The 19,473-nt window shown below is 41.0% G+C and overlaps 1 protein-coding gene across 1 annotated transcript; it reads left to right on the top strand.

Moving 5' to 3' along the window:
* Positions 1-420: 420 nt before the first annotated feature.
* Positions 421-18,623, top strand: PTPRB (protein tyrosine phosphatase, receptor type, B; the record flags this gene model as incomplete). Its single annotated transcript, XM_010285893.1, has 14 exons — positions 421-699; positions 1,055-1,312; positions 2,860-3,123; positions 3,948-4,217; positions 7,158-7,418; positions 9,560-9,826; positions 11,120-11,383; positions 12,371-12,634; positions 13,556-13,819; positions 14,560-14,823; positions 15,695-15,964; positions 16,603-16,866; positions 17,680-17,943; positions 18,342-18,623. Coding segments are annotated over 14 exons (3,735 nt in total), but the record flags the coding sequence as incomplete, so codon positions are not given.
* Positions 18,624-19,473: the final 850 nt, after the last annotated feature.

Genomic DNA, 19,473 nt, shown 5'->3' on the forward strand with positions numbered 1-19,473 from the left:
CATTCTATCTATAAAGCTACATTCCATTGAGGCATTGAGTGTAATTTGCTGGGTATTCATGTTTTCTGTTTCTTATTAAAGTTGTTACAGTTTTACTATCAGCAGATTTCCAAGCTTGTTATATACATCCACAACTGGAGGTGTTCTTCTATGTGTGTGTGTGTGTGTGAATGAGTGTGTACACATACACACAAGCAACATTTCTGAATTCTGCAGGACACTCTTGTAGACAGGTTGCAGCGATGTGATGTTTATAGAAGGAAAGAAAAAGACTTTTTGAAAAGCATTGGCAGCATGATAATGATAGAGGGAGAGTTTTGGAAGGTTTGTTGTACTGCTGTGTAAAACTTCAGGCAATCCCAATGCAAAAAATACCAGTTTATGTTTTCTGTTGGATTTTTTTTTTTTTTTTAACTACAGATCCCTTACCACCACCTCGTTTTGAAATCAATAAGGAAAAAACTACACTCACAAGCTTGCAGGTTCAGTGGGATCCTTCCTCAGGAAAGGTGGACTTTTATAATCTAGTATTATTTGATCACAATAATAAAAAGATACGAGAAGTCTCTGTACCAGGAAGAATTTCAAAAACAGAAAATACTTTTTCCAGTCTCATTCCTGGGAATAAATACAACATTGTCCTCAGTGCAGTTGCTGGAAATAAGAGTACCCTGGAACTTCACATAAGTGGATCTACTGGTAGGTCTTCTTTTACTGTAGTTCATCTAAATGCAACCACTTACAGTGTTTTGCAGTTCTGCATTTTGAAATCAACAAATATTCTTAATTATTCTTCCTGGCAGGAGATATATATATATGTATGTATCCATTGATTATAAGTAGAAATAAACAAAACATGAATCTGTGACTAACATAAGGAGTTGGTTGCTAAGGGTGGAGGCATGTTGTTATGGTGTATTTGGACATAAATTTGGGATTGGGTTTTCACTAACCTTAAAGAAACTCAACATAGTTCAAAAGCAAATCTGTTCAAAATTGCCAAAATTGTGGAGATAACCGTTAGGCCTTAAGCATGTGTTTTTTATTCCAACAGTTCCATCCCCTGTGAAAAATATTCAGGTCAGTGTTGAGACAGACACTATCCATGCTTCATGGTCTCCTGGCTCTGGGCACGTGGATCGTTACAGGCTGGTGTTACTGGATAATCATGTCCCAGTTCATGAGATTCACCAAGAAGATCCTCTGACTTCCTACACTTTTTCAGGACTTACAGCGGGCCACCTGTATAACCTCTCTATCATAACCCAGGCTGCAGGATTGGAGAGCAGCAGTTTTCAAACAGTCAGGACAGGTATGATTTCAGTATTCAGCACAACAGAACAAGAAGCTAAGGCCATAATCTAATAATTTTACAGGGCATATTTCAGAATAATAAATGATTCATGTTCCAAGTGTATATTCCCAGACTTCAGTGGCTGAATTACCCTTGGCAGGTGTTTCTCTCCAAAGGCTATAGAGGGAGGGAGAAACGCCACAGGCTTGTTTGGCTCCCTAAGTTAGCATGGCAGCAAAGTCAGCAGCTAACTTAGCTGCACTGCTTAATGTAGGCAGCTCCATTAAACATGTAAAGTTCTGTGTTAACTATCTGAGCCCAAGTGCCCTGGTATCACCTCATATCTGTGAAAGAGGTTCATGTGACTCCTGTTTGAACTTCTCAGTGAATTGAGGCAGTGTGTAGTCTGGTTATTTCACAGTACTGAAGGCAGTTTAACTCCATGATTCTTACTTAGCTGAATGGAGAATGTAGGGGTTGTGAGTTTTGCAAAAATATATTTTCTGTGACTTTTTTTCTCTGGATTGCAAAATAGCTGCACTTCTGAAAAGGAAGTGAAAACAAATGTAGAGCAGGTTAAGAACTTTAAAATTGAATGTTGGGGTTTCTTTTTCACAGAGAAGTATTTATTCACAGAACCAGAGTTTTAGAAATGAAGATTTTTTTTCAGGAAGGTTTTTCAGAATAGAGTTCTGTTGTCATAGCGAGAAAAATAAGATCACGTCCTGCTAGAGTCCAATGTTTAAAACACTCATGTAAGCAAAACCAGGCTCATGCCTTTGCTTTCCTTAATTTCTGGGAAACGTAAGGTGCAGTTTCTCCTACAGAAATCTCACCATGTAAATATAAGTTAATATTAAGTGAACAATATTGTGACGTCTAGGGCATATAGATGAGTGCTGTTGTCACCTAGCACTGGCTGTTCTGGGGGTTATACTCTTGTTTCATTTTATTTCTTAATAATTTTTTTATTTCTTCCTGTTGTGGGGTGCAAAAATTTTAAATCTCATGAGTTTTCTGGGAACATAAACACAGTCCATCTAGCTTGCAGCACAGTCCTCCGTTTCAGTACCTAGTGTGCCCCAGGCCTGAGAAATGAAGACATTGGAGGTGGCTATGCCTTTCTTTTGGTGGGGCATTTGAATACAGGAGTTTGATTCCAATCCCTTCTACACTGGTGTAAATGTGGTATAGCTCCAGTGATGCTGTAGTGTTCACTCTACCGAAATCTATGCAGGCATCTCTGTTCTTAGGAGCATGTGCCTCGTCTGTTTTATAGTCAGAGCAACTAGTGTGAGTGCAGACATAGCTAACAGATTTTCTATTCCATGAAACAAGAGTGGGCATCATAAGAGGTGTCACTCTCAGCAACAAAATATTTTAAACAGGGCTGGGTTTAGTTTCACTGTGACCAGACTTTGCCCTTTCACTGTTCAGGCACAATCATGCATACTCCATCTCACATAACTATTCAAAAGCAAAATTTAACTATCGCAGTTTGGAGGCAGCAGGTCCAAATATGTTCCGTGCTCGAAGTATTTTATTCTCCTATTTTCTTTTTTTAGCCCCAGCTGAAGTCTTAGATTTGATGGTGACTAACGATGACAGCTTAGATGCTCTAAAAGTTAAGTGGAGAAGACCTTCAGGAAACCTCAATTTCTATAATATCACCCTGTCTCATCTTGGATCAGTTAAAGAAGTCAAAACTCTACAGCCACCGGTCACAGAGACTCACTTTGACAAGCTAACTCCAGGACGTCTTTATCAGGTTACTGCCCGCACAATCAGTGGTGAACTGTTTACTGATCGGATGGCAACTGGCAGAACGTGTAAGTCTTCTGCTTCAGTAAGAACACCAATGCTATTTTGCCTACATTGGCCTTGTAGAAAATCATTGTAGGAGACAAAATTATCTGGATTCCAGGCGAAATAAGATAAAAGAGCACAATATTGTTCCAGGAGTACCCCTTCCTGACTCCCTGACAACAGTTAATCTGGAAGCCAAAAGCAGCTTCAGCATAGCTTGGGAGCAGGAAACAATAATGCATTTTGGACCTTAGAGTTGGGTGAGTCTGTTACAAAACTGTTCCACAGTACTACACTTCTGACCAACTGTGTTATCTTGAATTCAACTCAGCATAGTGTATAAAATAAGTTACATTATGGGGAAGTCTGCATGCAGTCAAATTGTTAACAGATTTTTAAGTCATTTTGTAAGGTCTACTATTATCCCTTGCTCCAGGCACATATCTACAATAGGAAAAGATTAGGTCTCAGCTTTCTTTACTACCAACAGCATGGATTAAGAAGGGCATGTGGCAGCCTGGGTAGAGCTGGGTTATGTATTTTTAGTCTGAAAACTGCTAAGATGCATCTGAGAAGTGCATGGGGGAGATTTTGCCTGCCCTAAGCAGGGTTCCCCATTTCTCATGCCAGAAAATAACACTGAAAAAGTGAGTGGTTTGTGTGGGGAAGAGTAAAAATTACCTTTAAAATCAATGCCAGCCTTTGTGATAAGATACCTCACGTTGCTCTAACTCATCCAAGTACTTCTACAATAGCTATGCTGCGAGGCAGGTCTTGCCAGTCTGCAGTTACATCTTACCAGAAATAACCCCACTTCAAAATTACCCTCTCCATCTCTGTGTTTCAGTTCCCCAGAAAGTTTCTGAGCTGAAAGCCGGTGGTGGTGGCTGGCTGAGGTCCCTGCGAGTCACCTGGCTGCCCCCTGCAGGAGACTGGGAGAGGTACCGCCTGCTCCTGTGGAACCTCTCAGCCCTGGTGCTCAACACCACCCTCGAGAAGGACACGACGGAATACCTCATCCACGACGTGGGCCTCATCCCAGGGAGGCAGTACGATGTGGACGTCATTGTGGAGAGTGGCAATTTGCAGAGCAAAACTAGCTGCACAGGGAGAACAGGTCAGCGTGCTGGTCCGGGAAGCGTGAAAGTGCAAAATGTTCAGCTGGGTTCCGTGGACAATCAGAAAGAAATAGTACTTGGGAATCCACAGATGAATTTCACTATTGATACAGTATGAAGGAGCTCCCTTGTGAAAAACAGAAATAATTATTTTTAGCAATTCTATGAAAACTTTCAGGGTTATTTTTGTGGCACATGTATTGTTAGTGAAAGTTTTGGGAATTATATCACCGTTCTGTCATGACTGAGGCATAACACTATATGTATAACATTTTACAGTTACATTTTATAGCTGATTGCAGACACCCTATATAGTGCTTTAAAGAGAGCAATATAGGTTTTCCTGTATTGTTCATCAGTGTGTTCAGTGGCAAACTGGTTTACTTGGCAGCTTGTATAACTAGTTAGTATCAATAGTGTTAACCAAAACTAGCTGAGGTATATGTTAGTGTGGCTGTTCCATAATGTCTCAATTCTTGTTCCTGTGCTCCAGAAATAAAATGGGGTTAGCCAGTTCAAGTCAGCCTTTCCAAAGGAAATCCATAAAGACTGCAGTGACATTACTGGAATTCTTTTGGAGCTTGCTAGTCAAAGCCACATCCGATTGCTTCAAACTTAAAAAATAGTTGCAATATAATTGTTAATGGTTCTGCTCTGTGAATGCAAAATAAGTGCAATTCAGAGGAGAAGATGACTTGGAGGAGGAGTTTTAGGTAAGGCTCAAGCCTGAGCCTTATCTCACAGGAGAATGTGAGATACGATAGGGCCAGCTGACTTTATCCTCACACTTCCTGGTGCCCACCTTTCCTGCTACACCCTTACCTGTCATTCCCTGAGGGCTTCATTTTGTTGATTTTGCACAATGGCAAGACCAGTAGATGCTACAGAACTGAAGCTTTCTCTAACTTTTAGCCAACTTGATCAGAGGAAGGCAGATTCTTATCTTGCTTACTTTGATACACGTTACAAGTAATTTAAGTTTATGGTGTTACTTTTAATTGACAAAGCTAAGTGATTAGAACATAGTCCAATTAACAATATCCATCAGTGGGTGTATCACAACTGTATTTGACCCACAGCCAGGTACATAATGTACCTGTTATGAAGCATAGGTATTAGGCCCTGTTCTGACTTAATTTTCTCCTACGTAAACCCACAGTCTTGGAAAATTAGTTGTATTTCAGAGTAACAGGGACAAAATCAGGTCAAGGGACTACGTTAGGTAACAGATGCCCTCTGTGTGCATGCATGCACAATGAACACACACAGAAGCTCACTGATAGAATTATTTTTTTATACCACTGTGTCTTCCAGCTTCACTTAGATATGAACCAGCGCAAAATCAAAATTCTGTGATTCTGTGAAAATCAATGTCACTCTGACCCTATATGCATCCTTGTTTTTTCCAGCTAAATTGGAGTAGATCTATTTTATGGTACAAATGTTTTGTATCCCTGTCCAGCACCCACAGTTCAAGAGGAGGCTCACTGATTTCACTGCATTTCCATTCGTTGTGAACGGTTCTGCTCTGTGAATGCAAAATTCCCCCACAATATCCTTCTCTAAATTGGAGAGATATGGATTTGATGGGTGGACTGTTCGGTGGATGAGGAATTGGTTGGATGTTTGTACCCAGAGGGTAGTGGTCAACAGCTCTATGTCCAGCTGGAGACCAGTGACAAATGGTGTCCCTCAGTCTGTACTGGGACCAGTGCTCTTTAATATCTTCATCAATGACATAGGCAGTGAGATAGAGTGCACCCTCAGCAAGTTTGCAGATGACACCAAGCTGAGTGGTGCAGCTGACACGCCTGAGGGACGGGATGCCATCCAGAGGGACCTGGACAAGCTCAAGGAATGGAGCTCATGAGGTTCACAAGGCCCAAGTGCGGGGTTCTGCAACTGGGGTCAAGGCAACCCCCGGGATCAGTACAGGCTGGGCGATGAAGGGATCAGGTGCAGCCCTGCTGACAAGGACTTGGGGGTGCTGGTGGACAAAAAGCTGGACATGAGCCAGCAATGTGTTCTCACAGCCCAGAAGGCCAACCGTATCCTGGGCTGCATCAAAAGGAGCGTGGCCAGCAGTTTGAGGGAGGGGATCCTGCCCCTCTGCTCTGCTCTGGTGAGACCCCACCTGCAGTCCTGCATCCAGCTCTGGAGCCCTCAGCACAGAAAGGACATGTACCTGTTGGAGCGCGTCCAGAGGAGGGCCACAAAAATGATCAGAGGGATGGAACACCTCTCCTAGGAGGACAGGTTGAGAGAGTTGGGGTTGTTCAGCCTGGAGAAGAGAAAGCTGTGGGGAGACCTTCTTGCAGCCTTCCACTACATTAAGGGGGCCTATAAGAAAGATGGGGACAGAATTTTTCGCAGGGCCTGTAGCAATAGCTCAAGGGGTAATGGTTTTAAACTAAAAGAGGGCAGATTTAGACTAGATCTAAGGAACAAATTTTTCACAATGAGGGTGGTAAAACACTGGAAAAGGTTGCCCAGAGAGGTGGTAGATGCCCCATTGCTGGAAACATTCCAGGTCAGGTTGGATGGGGCTCTGAGCAACCTGATCTAGTTGATGATGTCCCTGTTGATTGCAGGGGGTCAGACTAGATGACCTTTAAAGGTCCCTTCCAACCCAAACTATTCTATGATTCTATGATTCATACTAAAATGTACATCCTGGCATAAGTTTAAACCTAAGCGTTACAGCCATAATGCATTGCTGAAGTCTGCTGCCACAGCTCTTTACTGGAAAAGTAGCACAAATGCTAGATTTGTAAGATTGGCTTCCTGGAGAAACGTAAAGAATCTCCTCTTGATTATAAATACTCTGTTGCTGTCACATTTCTGTCTTATAGAACAGGTTCCTTACAGCAGCTTGAGATATGACGTGTGTGTTCACTACAAAGTCCTGTTCTTATTGTGATATTTGTGTACCTTTACAGCTCCAGAGCCTGTTCTCCAACTCCGTGTGAAGCATGCTAATGAATCTTCACTTAGTGTCATGTGGATGACCCCAGCTGCGGAATGGGACAGCTATGTGGTTTCACTGGGAGACAGGGATCTTACTGTCATAAAAAAAGGGCTTGCAAAAGAAGCTAAGGAATTCACTTTCACAGAGTTGGTACCTGGAAGAAAATATACAGCTACCATCACTACCATTAGTGGGATTTTAAGCAACTGGACTTCAGTGGAAGGAAGAACAGGTATCATCCTGTCAAACTGTTTTGATCTTTACTTCTGTTAAGCATTAACAACTTTATTTGCTTTGTAGTGAACTGAATGAACTCAGTGTCTAAATATCAAGAGACTTGAATTTACATTTGTTTCTTCAATAGAAAAGTTATGTTTCTGAGTCTCTTATTTCTGATTGTCAGTTATCTTGCAGTATTTATTTAAGATTTTGGGGAAATGGATAGGTAATGCTAAGCAAAACAGTTTTCTAAAATATTAGGTCACTTCTGATCAATCTATATTAGCACAAGATTCCATATAAGAAGAACAATTTTCATGGGGTGTCTTCAGGAAGGTCACTTCCTTGATTCAAAGCATTCATCATCTGGAAAAAAAAAAACACCACCACACAGGAAAATGTTGCTTTAGGGGGAACATTCCAGGGTTGACAGACACAAAACATATGTGACCTTGAAACTGTATTTTGAATCTCTTTGCTTTTCTGATTCAAAAATCTGTATCTGTTACTTAGGATGATGACTGTGACACAAGGAAGGTCCCATTCCCACCCCCTGCAGAGTGCTAATCTTGTGCACGTGTACAAGTTAAACCATATGAGTTGCTTTACTCTGCTTGACTTATGCATTCTCCAGTGCAAGCAAAATCTTAAAATGTAGCTCTGGTCTGGCACAGCACAGGGAAAAACAAGCTGCTAGTGTATGAATCTAATCATGCCTATGACTTGATAGTGGTCCTTGCTAAAGTGTTGTAACTCCTTCCAAGGCCTGAAACATTTGACTGACAATTTCATTTCTTTGCTATGTGATTAGATAGCGGGATTTCACTTCCTTCTGCCTTACACCCCTTTAGGAGGCCTATTCAGGCATAAAGGTTACAGTGTCCCACTTCACTAGTAGGAACCAATGCTTGAAAACACATCAGAAAGGGATAGTGCGTCAGCATTACATTCAAAGTGATAAAGAATGAACATCAGTGAATTTGAACATAGGTCTTAATAAGCATTCCAGACCTCCGAGTCTTCTTTTCAGTGGGACAATCTACTGGGCTTGCAAAATATTGCTGTAAATATGATAAAAATACATCTTAAATGCTTCCAAGATTGGTCAGCTTCCAGGGAAGCCTGAGATGTCACTGAAAGTGCCGTTAGCATAGAAATCGTTCTTGTTGGACCTTGCTATGTTACGACAGTATTGTAAAACAGATGGGATTTTTGATTCAGTTTTACAGGAATGTTACATTTTTTTCAGCTATGTGCCTAATTTTCTAGCTTTTGTTAATGATTGCTAATCCAATACTAAGTGTGCAAAAAGGTTGATACAAAACAAGAGATGAAGCTTACAGTCACATTTTGTAAAGTTAAACAGTTCTTTATTTGGTCATGTAAGCAGAAATACTTAGAAAGAAGTAACTGTATTTCCTTGCTTTGGCCAAATACTGTCAAATTGAAAAAAAAAGTGGGTAAAATTTGTTCTAGATATTCCATTCCTTTCTGTTCTTTCTTTTTCCTTTTTGGTCTGGCTAAGTTCACCAGCTTGTACTTAGATAAATGTCATGTTAGTTTAACAATTAATTCATGTTTGGATGCTAGAAAAGTTAGTAACCTGCAGATCTTCTGATGTAAAAAGTAAAACCAAAACCATCCATCTCAGTTATGCCCAAAATTAAAGGGTCTGACACTTCTCTGAGGTATAGATGACTGTGCCTGAGGTATTCATCAAACTAGTTTGCGATTTAATATGGGTGAGAAATAGAGAATAGGAGAGGAAAGGGAGAATGAAAGACACAGACTGTATTTGAAATAGTCATCACAAAACCAAGTGATTTCCTAAATTGATGGCTTTTGTTTAACAGTATTTATAAAATGTCATCTCTTCCCATTCACTGATCTTGAATCATTTTGGTCTGACTGAGAAAAGCTGTGCTAAAGCCTGCAAGACCTTTCTGTGCCTTAGATAGTTTCCCATAGACCACATCCCATCAGACAGGAAGCAGTCCACAGTTGGATTATTTTTAGTCCTGTTGAGTCTGGCTGCAAATTGGAATGTTCTTTTGATGCACTTCCTCAGTGTGACTAAAGTCGTGTTATTTGGGGAATTTTGTTTTGTTTTATTTTGTTTCTCCTCAGTAACATTATGACAATTTTTTTTTGCAGTGCCAGCCCAAGTGACTGGTCTGACTGTGGCAAGTCAGGGATCAACCAACAGCTTGTTCACCAACTGGACAAGAGCACTGGGAGATGTAGACTCGTACCAGGTGCTACTGATTCACGAGAATGTTGTCATTAAAAATGAGACTGTTCCCAGTGAAACCAACAGATACCATTTCTATCCCCTGAAACCTGGAGGACTTTATTCTGTTGTTGTCACCACTGTCAGCGGGGGGATATCTTCAAGGCAAACGATCGCAGAGGGGAGGACAGGTAAAAAGGAAAAAACTCCAGCATGTCTTTTTTCAGTTCCTAAAAGCTGAACTTGTTGAACGAAATGGTCTTGTGATTAAGCCACTGGACTGAGACTTCAGAAATACAGGAGTTTCAGACATATAATTCCTGTGTGTGGCCTCAGGTGCACTGTGGGTCCAAAGTCCTGTTAACGTAGCTTCAGGGAGCTAACTGCTCTGCGTACAGCAGGAGCTCTGTACAGCAGGATCACTCTGTAGTGAACACAAAAATATGCCCTGAGAGCGATGTACAGCTGTCGTGGGTGAATCACTCCTTGGAAGGAACTTTCTTGTTCCATTGACTAGATGGCAGCATACGGTGATTGCTCCTTACTTAGGTGTGCAAATTAGCTGCCTAAAGGTGGTGGGATGAATTTGTGTCTCAGTCTCTCATGACCCATTCTTTTTTTCCAATCCAACATTAAAGAATGTCCGCCAGGGTAAATTACTTGTTATGAGGCCCTTCTATACTGCATAGGACAGGATTTACTACTGCATCAAACTCTGTAATTTAATGACTCATGAAATGTAATGCCAGTCCTTTGGATATTTAAATAGAGGTAAAAAGTTGACAACACAGTGCAGTTTCACCCTTTATGTGAATTTGGCAAAGGCCAGGCATTCTGCAGTTTCCTCTGATGTTCTTGAAAACAACTATTTTCAGGTAAAAAAAAAAAAGAAAGACAATTGGAGAAGAATAACACTAAAAGGCTTAAAGTACTTAGGCATATTTTGTAAAATCTTCTAATATTTTTGACTCTGACAGCTGATGGGCATCCCCTCTACTGAGGTAAGTCCCTTCAGTGCATCATAGTCCAGTAAAAATGTGGCAGTTCATTATGATTAAGGTCTGCCCCTGTAATAACTGATAATTTTGTACCCGAGTGATGGTAGTTCTGGCAATGTGGAGCCTTTGAGCTCGCCTTGCTGGCTTGAAAAACAAATTACATTCATCTTTTGGCCACTAGGCGTCAGAGAACTCATTGTAAATGAAACACATTCTGCTACAGGCCCCAACTTCATACAAGCCTGAGTAGTTACTGCTATTACTGATGAATGGCAATTTGAGGGGATAACTCATCTTCTGGGATTTTAGAAGTGCTGGAATTGTGCCACCAAAGACAATTTCCTTCCAAAAAGCGGATGAGTGCTACTGAGTGGGAGTCAGTGCAGAGCTGCTCAGGAGTCCCACACTGCTTATTTTCCAGGCATTCTCACAACAATAGGAATTGGCTAGTTAAAGCTCTTCTGTTTTTTCCTCTTTGTTGCACAGTTCCTTCCAGTGTTACTGGAGTAACAGTAAATAACTCAGGTCGAAGTGACTACCTCAGTGTTTCTTGGCTGCCAGCTTCTGGAGATGTAGACAGTTATTCGGTAACACTCTCTCACGATGGCCAGATTGTTCAGACTCTCACCGTTTCCAAATCCTTCAGTGAATGCTCCTTCAGCAGCCTTACTCCAGGCACACTTTACAATGTGATGATAACCACGAAGAGTGGGAAGTATGAAAATTATTCCTTCAGCCAGGAACGAACAGGTAAAAGAGCCTCTGAGCACGTGCAGTCGCCATAACCACTTTATATAGCCATTATCAATGATCTATCAATATCTGACCGAACTGGGATGGGTGAGTAGGGGTTGGAGGGTCAAACCATAAAATTACAACTTTACAGACTTAGTCTTAGTCGTATGCCCCTACTGCTGCTTTATGTTATACAAAATTACTTTAGCATGAATAGAAGTGAGGTGTCAGCTCCTGTGAGCGAGCAGAAATCATGTATCAGTTTTGGCTCAAGTGCATTTTCCTGCCCTTAATCCCTCTACTTGGCTCTTCAAGTGTATCCTGCAGACCATCCCCGCAAAAAGTTACTCAAACACTGAAAGAACAGGATAGGAGCTGACTACTGAAATGTTAATAAGGTGTCACATAAATGAGTAACACCCATGTCTTGTTTTTGGTCATGTAACACCTATGTCTATGGTTTTGGTCATGCAGTGTTCAAGGAGGTTATAACAGGAATAGAGAAATTTTATGAAGGATTGCAGTAGTGATGGAAAACTTTTTAAAATTCCTCGAAGATTGAAAGGACCAAGACTTTACACTTGGTAAAGCAGTAGAATAAAAGAAAGATGGTAAGGTGTGTTAAAATGATAAAGAGTATCAAGTTAGTGCAATTTTAGTCTTCTCATGATGTAAGTGAAAATCCAAGGGATAGCCATTCAAATGAGAAGCAAATTCAGGACTAGTGTGAACCCATGGAACTCACTGCTATAAGCAAAACTGCCCAAGTTCCAAAAGATCAAAAATTGGAAAGGCAAACTATTGTCATACGATGTAAAGCAGCCTGGAAACTGCAGAGTTACTCTTTTAGAGGGCAGGGCATTGCTTAACTCCACGTTGTGGTCTTTTTGCAACTTCCTCAGAAAAGTCTGGTAATAACCACAAATATACTCCACTACAGCAACTCCTGTGACTTCAGGAAATTATTGCTTTCTGAATCTTTAATTCTGGATTTTTTTTCAGTCCCTTCAAGTGTTCAGGGACTTACTGTCAGCAATTCAGCCAGAAGTGACTACTTGAAGGTGTCCTGGTTACATGCCTCCGGATATTTTGATAATTATGAAGTGATCATCAAGAACAACAATGATTTCATCCAAACAAAAAGTGTCCCAAAGGATGAAAATGAATGTGTGTTCACTAATCTGGTTCCAGGGAGGCAGTACAGTGTCACAGTCAGCACAAGGAGTGGGAAATACGAAACTAGTGAAAGGGTCTATGGGAGAACAAGTAAGTAAATACCCCAGAAACATCCTGAGACACTCCAAGATTTTCTTCTATTTACCATACCTGGGCTGAAAAATCTCATATGATTTTGACATAGGATGTTGAGTGTGACTCTTTGAATGTGTGTGGTTCCAAATATGGAAAGCAGTATTTAGTTTTTGACCAATGTTTAAGTTACAGACATACAGAAAGTGAGAGACCTGTGCTTGAAACATGGAAAACTTGAAAACAGTTGTACATATTTCCACATAAGCTTAGTATTTATGCTTAAACTATGCCAGAGTGTACAAGACGTTTTTTTCTGGTCATGGAAATGTATAAGGAAGAAGGTAGGCTACACCTCACCCTATTTAAATTACCCCAAGAACTGGAGTTGGAAAGCATGGGGCAAGAGTGGTAAGGTGGCTCGTTATAAGCCAGCAGGGATCTGGATGCAGTCACCTAGCACTACATGTAAGCTAATGATCTGTGCTAAGAAACCAAGTTTATTAACACAGATGTAGCACTGGGCAAAAATAACTGACCTGCATTTGGCAGGAGTTGGGAACTGTGCAGTGTGGTGCTGGATCACATAGATGGCTTGCCTTGGGTCTCCACTAGCTCATGCCTTTGCACCACATTTGTTGTACATGCAGATCCTATTCAATTTTTGTTGGCTATGCAAAATCTGTGCAGGCTCCATTATTATTTTTTATTTTTATGCTGATAGATGGTGTACTCCCTGTTCTGAAATGAGACTTTCCCGTGCTAGGTATGGTGCAAACCACAAACAGCAACTCTTGCAAATAAGTGCAATCTGCTGCTTTTCCTAGGGGACTGAATGAAAAGTTTTAGCTGGGGACCATGGCCTTGGCTGTTATCTTTTTTCTGTGACCGGTAATAAGTCCTCAGAAGTTTCCTTTATCTTTCTTCTCACCTCTTCAGTGCCAGAGTCAGTGAAGGAACTGACTCTTAGTAACAGAAGCACAGAAGATCTGCAGGTAACTTGGTCAAAGGCTGAGGGGGATGTTGATAAATACGAGATTCAGCTCCTCTTCAATGATATGAAGATTTTCCCACCCATTTTCCTTGGAAACACCATTGAGGAGTATTGGTTCACGGCTCTGACTCCAGGACGTCTGTACAAAATTCTTGTCTTGACAATCAGTGGAGATGCACAACGTGCTACTTTCATAGAAGGCTTGACAAGTAAGAAATAATGTGGTATTTAAAATGTGTTGAGGCTCCTCTAGAGGAAAGAATGAGGCACAAAAAATCAAGAGAGAACCATGATCTTATCTGAGCTCCTGTAACACTGGCACAAAGACAGCAGATCTCATTGAAACTCACAGTAGTACTTCAGCCAATTTGATCTGTGCTTAATAAATAAATGTCACAGGCACCAATATTTTGCTTATTGGCAGATATTTTTATTTCTTTCATAGGAATGGTATTGAGATGTCAGTGTTTGGGTTTCTGTTATTCTCATGCATGCCAGTTGTTTGCTTAGTATCTCTAGCTAAATCACTTAAGCTATTTTACGCCTCTGTTTACCCACCTGAAATGACTGGGTGAGGTTATAACTGCAAAATGCCTAAGTAAGTGTACATAAAGAACTTTGATTTTCTGAGATGTTTCTAAAGTGTCATTCGGAGAAGAGGGAGGTTATCCAGATAAAAGAACTGCAAACTTTTTTCTGTTTAACTTAACTTACATTTCCTTTACTTTTCTTCCTGTAAACACATGGAATTGCTTTTCTAAAATGGCACAATCGTACACAAATGCCTTCAGCTTTACTTGTGTTTACCTATGAGTGAGATTACTTGTACCTGCAAATGCTCTTTGTCCTTTGACTCATTTGCGGTGGCCATAAAAAAGTAGGAGTTAAAAAGTCTGAATCAAAAAGGAAATTTGTAAGCAGGTGCCTATGTGTTCCTTTTTTTTTCCAGTTCCAAGTGCAGTCAGAAACATTCATGTGTCACCTAAAGGCATGACAAACAGCCTGAAAGTCAGCTGGACTCCTGGAGGTGGAGATGTTGATTCCTACACAGTGACTATATTTCAGCAAAACCATCAGCTTGATTCCCAAAGTGTCTCCAAACACATCTCTGAGCACGTGTTTCACAAGTTGGAAGCTGGGGAGCAGTACCGCGTGGTGGTGCAATCTAACAGTGGTACATTGCACAACAGCTTAGCAACTTTGGGGAGAACAAGTATGTTTCTTTTGAGACAAGGAGCAAATTGCATTATCTCTTCCCAGAAGCTTACCCTTATTTAATAATGTTTACGAACGTACCATCGGGTATGGGCAGACCCCGAGTCATGAGAAGTTTTTATCTCAAAGAGCATGAGTCCTCACTCTTGCAAACGCTTAGGCATGGCTCTGTTAATACCAGTGAGATCTGTCACATGAGTGGAATTCAGGTCCACAGCCCAAAGTGTGCCTTTATGGGTTCCATGCAGTTCCAGCCCTCCCCAGTCCTGTGCCTGTACCCATCCGACACATCCATCTGCAGGCCTCCATGGAGTCAAATACTGTGTTCTAGCAGAGCCCATTGCATGGTCAAGGCTTGTTAGACAATGTATTGCCCCAATATACTGTGTGTCAGGACACACAAACAGTAGAACACCTTGTTTTTTAATCCATTCTCTCTCTTTAACACCTGCATGTGTTTGCTGTGGCCTTGACTTTTGTGCAACACCTGCTGGCTAACATTTTCTATTCTGTGCCACTATCTTGCACCAATTTACCACTTTGTTTTTTTTCCATTCTTTTTCACATGCCTTTCTTAACTGTTTTGGTCAGTTCATCTCACTCTCCTTCTCCCTCTTTCCATGAAAATTTATGTATACCTTTTTCTTCTCCGTGCCCAGTTCAGATGTCCATGAGGCTCTGTAACTTTTTCTGATTGTATTTGTCTAGGAGTTATTTGCTTGTGCAAACACATGGGCAGATACCTCTTTTTCCACAAATGAACATGCAAGTGTATAAAGATATTCCCTATTAATTACTCTATTCACAGTCATATATTGAATGGTCCGTATTTCACCTGGTAATGTCCTGACTTTAATTGTTGCTTTCAGTTCCAGCTTCTGTCCAGGAATTATTAGCCCATCATGCTTACAGCAGTCATTCCTTGTTAGTAAGCTGGCAGAAAGCTCCTGGTGTAGCTGAAAGATATGACATTCTGCTCTTGAATGAGCAAGGAATCCTCCTGAGCAACAAATCAGAGCCAGCTACTGCCAAACAGCACAAATTTGAAGATTTATTAGCCGGCAAGAAGTATAAAATACAAGTTTTGACAGTCAGTGGCGGGCTCTTCAGTAAACGAGCAGAAACTGTTGGTCGAACAGGTAATTAGAACATCTTGGTTTATTTATAGCTCCCTCAGTTAGATATTGTCAAATACATGAATCATCTGTATATCCTGATTCTGGAAAGATTCCAGTAGGAACAGATGCCAGATATTTATGCATCATTTTTCCTGATATGTGCTTGGTATGTGAATCTGAAATTCATTAGCATAATAATGTGGCCATAGTTCATAATAAAGAAATTGAACCAAAGTGCTGAATGCTTCCCCCAGTCTATCTGTTATGGAACCACATGAATGCTTTATTGTCATCAAGGTTTTTTTACACAATCTCAAGGCTCTTAGCGTAGGATTTGATGTTAATACTCACTTCTAAACTTAGAGCCAAGTCTTGCAGTCTTTACTCAATTAAAGCTGCTTGTAGAAACTAATGGACAGTTCTGTGTGAGCACAGACTGAAGAACCAGGCCTGCTGGGAAATACAAATATTGTATTGGAGAGACTCAGCGGCACCTCATAAATGCCTCCCTGTTGCTTCTGAAAGTTGATGTTGACATTACTTAACTACTTGTGGCTTAATTGAAATGTATTCCAGCCATGAGTTGTTACTTTATTAAAGGTTCAGCATAGTGGCTAGACACTTTGATATTTATTCTTGCATTTATCCTTCTTTTTCAGTTCCAGCAGCTGTCACAAATCTGAAGGTCACAGAGAACACCACTGACCGACTGTCCTTCAGCTGGACCACCTCACAAGGGGAGCTTGATTCATATGACATCTTCCTATACAACCCAGACAAGTCCCTTCATGACAGGATTTCAGGAGAGCAGCACCTCCAGCAATGTTCGTTCCAGAACCTGCGGCAAGGCAGGATATATCGAATGGTGATTGTTACCCATAGCGGAGACCTGACTAATGAGTCATCTGTCTTTGGAAGAACAGGCAAGAACATCTAAAGAAAATCATCCGTCTCTAGTGTGCTGCTAATGAGGGACACCAGTGAACTGGTCTGAGCCTGATGTTCCTGCTAGTTTAGAGCAACTATTAGAAATATCAAAATTGGCTCTTGTACATGAAAAGCATTAGATAAAGAAGGTAAATTCTGAATGATGTGGTTACAAGAGGAAAAATGAAGCAATAGTTCCCAGGTGCTTAGGTCAGGAGAAGGACATCCCAATGTATGCTGCATAGGACTTAAAGGAAAACAGCTGTCTCCCATCCTAAAAGCAATATTGGTCTGTGAGTGGAAAAGAGAAGAGGCAAAGCAAGTAGGGTTAATGGGGTAGGCAACCTACCAGTGAAACAAAACTTATTTCCCATGGGGACCTCTGGCTGCAGCTCCATGTTTGTTTAGCCACATGTGGGAAGCAGAGTTTCCTAAGGAGTTCTCGCAGCCCTGACACTCCATGAAACCTTTCTTTATAATCTGAGGCACCATATAGTAACTGCTGTATACCACTGCCTCTACGCTTTCTTCAGCTACCTCAGAATTGGATGACGGGGAAAAAGCTGCTTAACATTTGCAAAACTATCTATTATAAGCATTTCAGCCTCTTTTGGGGACAGTGGCAGTTCAAAATAGGAAACTTGAAATATACTTCCTGATGCTTCCTGGCTTTTTGGCCTGCTATGGTGGCTGTCTAGTTTATTACGTGGCTCTCACTACAGGATAAGTGTAAGGTCTGCTTGTCCTTGTTGCTTCTCCTCACCCTAAAGATGTTTTACGTGAAGTAATGTTCATCTCCTTTTTTTCAGTACCAGCTCCAGTTGTTGGACTTAAGGCATCCAACCGAAACATGACAGACAGTCTGTGGTTCACCTGGGGTCCAGCAGCAGGAGATGTTGACTTCTATGAGCTGAATCTTTACAACCCAAATGGGACACAAAAAGAAACATGGCACAGGAAAGACCTGGAAGAATGGCATTTCCAGGGGCTCATTCCTGGCAGAAAGTACACTCTGGTTGTGGTGACTCACAGTGGTGACTTGACCAACACAGCAAACGCTGAAGGAAGAACAGGTAAAAGACACAAATGCTTTGGGATTTTTGTTTAGTCCATCTGTCAGAATTCATATTAGTTCACAACTATGCAACAGGCTTGTTCTGAGGGAGGATTTATTATAAGAGTCACTGAAGGTATAAAGATAAAGGATATCCTTAAGGGTATTAAACCAGTGGAGCATGATTTTGTTCAGCACTGTTTTTCTTTCAAAGGCTCAGGGATATGTAATGTCTGAAATGTATGTATGAAAGTCACCACCATCAGCACTGATGCAGTAACTGGCTGGGTACATGGGATAATAGAAACCACTTTGTGATGCATGAAGAAAATAATGCATGTTTGATCTTATTTGTCTTGTGTAAAAATTTGTTAAGAATCTCTTCTTTTTCCCCTTTTTCCCCCCCTTTCCATGTAGCACCCAGCCCTCCTAACACTGTATCCTTTACTGATGTTGCAAACACTTCCTTATCAATCACTTGGCTGGGTCCTCCAGACTGGACAGACTATGACGATTTTGAGTTGCAGTGGCTTCCAAAAGATCCCCTCACAGTATTCAATCCCTACAGCAGCAGCAAATCAAAAGTACGCATCATCTATGGCCTGCGACCGGGAAGACTCTATGAGTTCAGTGTCAGAACAGTCAGTGGTGACAGCTGGAAAACGTACAGTCAGTCACAGTCTGCAAGTGTGAGAACGAGTAAGTAACATTTTCCACTGCACCGTAACACTCAGCTGGAGAAGATGCAAAACTGTTAAATCTTACCAATTCCTTTCACAGTCAGTAATTTCCATTAATAAATTCATGAATGACTGGCAATGAATTCAGCTAGACTGTAAGCCCTTGCTGTGTGCAAGGTCAACTGTTTAAAGATTGAAAATGGATATACATTTGCAATTTTCACATCCAAAATGGGGTTGTTTGGTTGCAGAGCTTGAATCAGATCAGTTTCAGCGGTAAAATAAGGCTGAATATCCAAACTTCTCTGACATTAGGGACAGTAGGATATTGAAATAATCAAAATGTTTCTGAATGATTAGACAGGAAGGATAAAATGAGACTCTGCTGTACTAGATTTGAAACTGGAATCAGAGTGTTTCACTACTCTGCATTTCTGTCAGTGTCTGTGGATCCACATCATCTCTAGCAAGCCCAGTTAGCAGGCTGATTTGAAAAAGTGACCTGGAATTATAAAAATAACTGTGCCTTGGCAAACCATCATGTCACTTGCGATAGGATTCAGCTCCAAATTGGCATTTATGTTCAGTAAGTTGAGTAGCTCTTTAGACTTCATTCAGCATATTAATTAAAATGAGAGCGTATCTACCTCTTTCATCCATATGTCACCACTTAAATGTAGGTATCTGCCATCTGAAAGTGAAATCCTATCCTTGTTATGTGTCGCATGTTATAAATGGTGCTCCAGTATTGCATGGATAAAGCACATCTCTGTTGTATGCTTTAGTAATATGGACACACCACATGCTGTCCAGAAAACCAGATCAGTCATGAGATGACAATATTAGTATTCACAGAATCACAGAATCAC

Source organism: Phaethon lepturus, unplaced genomic scaffold (assembly GCF_000687285.1).
Source record: "Phaethon lepturus isolate BGI_N335 unplaced genomic scaffold, ASM68728v1 scaffold14944, whole genome shotgun sequence".
NCBI classification, from domain to species: Eukaryota; Metazoa; Chordata; class Aves; order Phaethontiformes; family Phaethontidae; genus Phaethon; species Phaethon lepturus.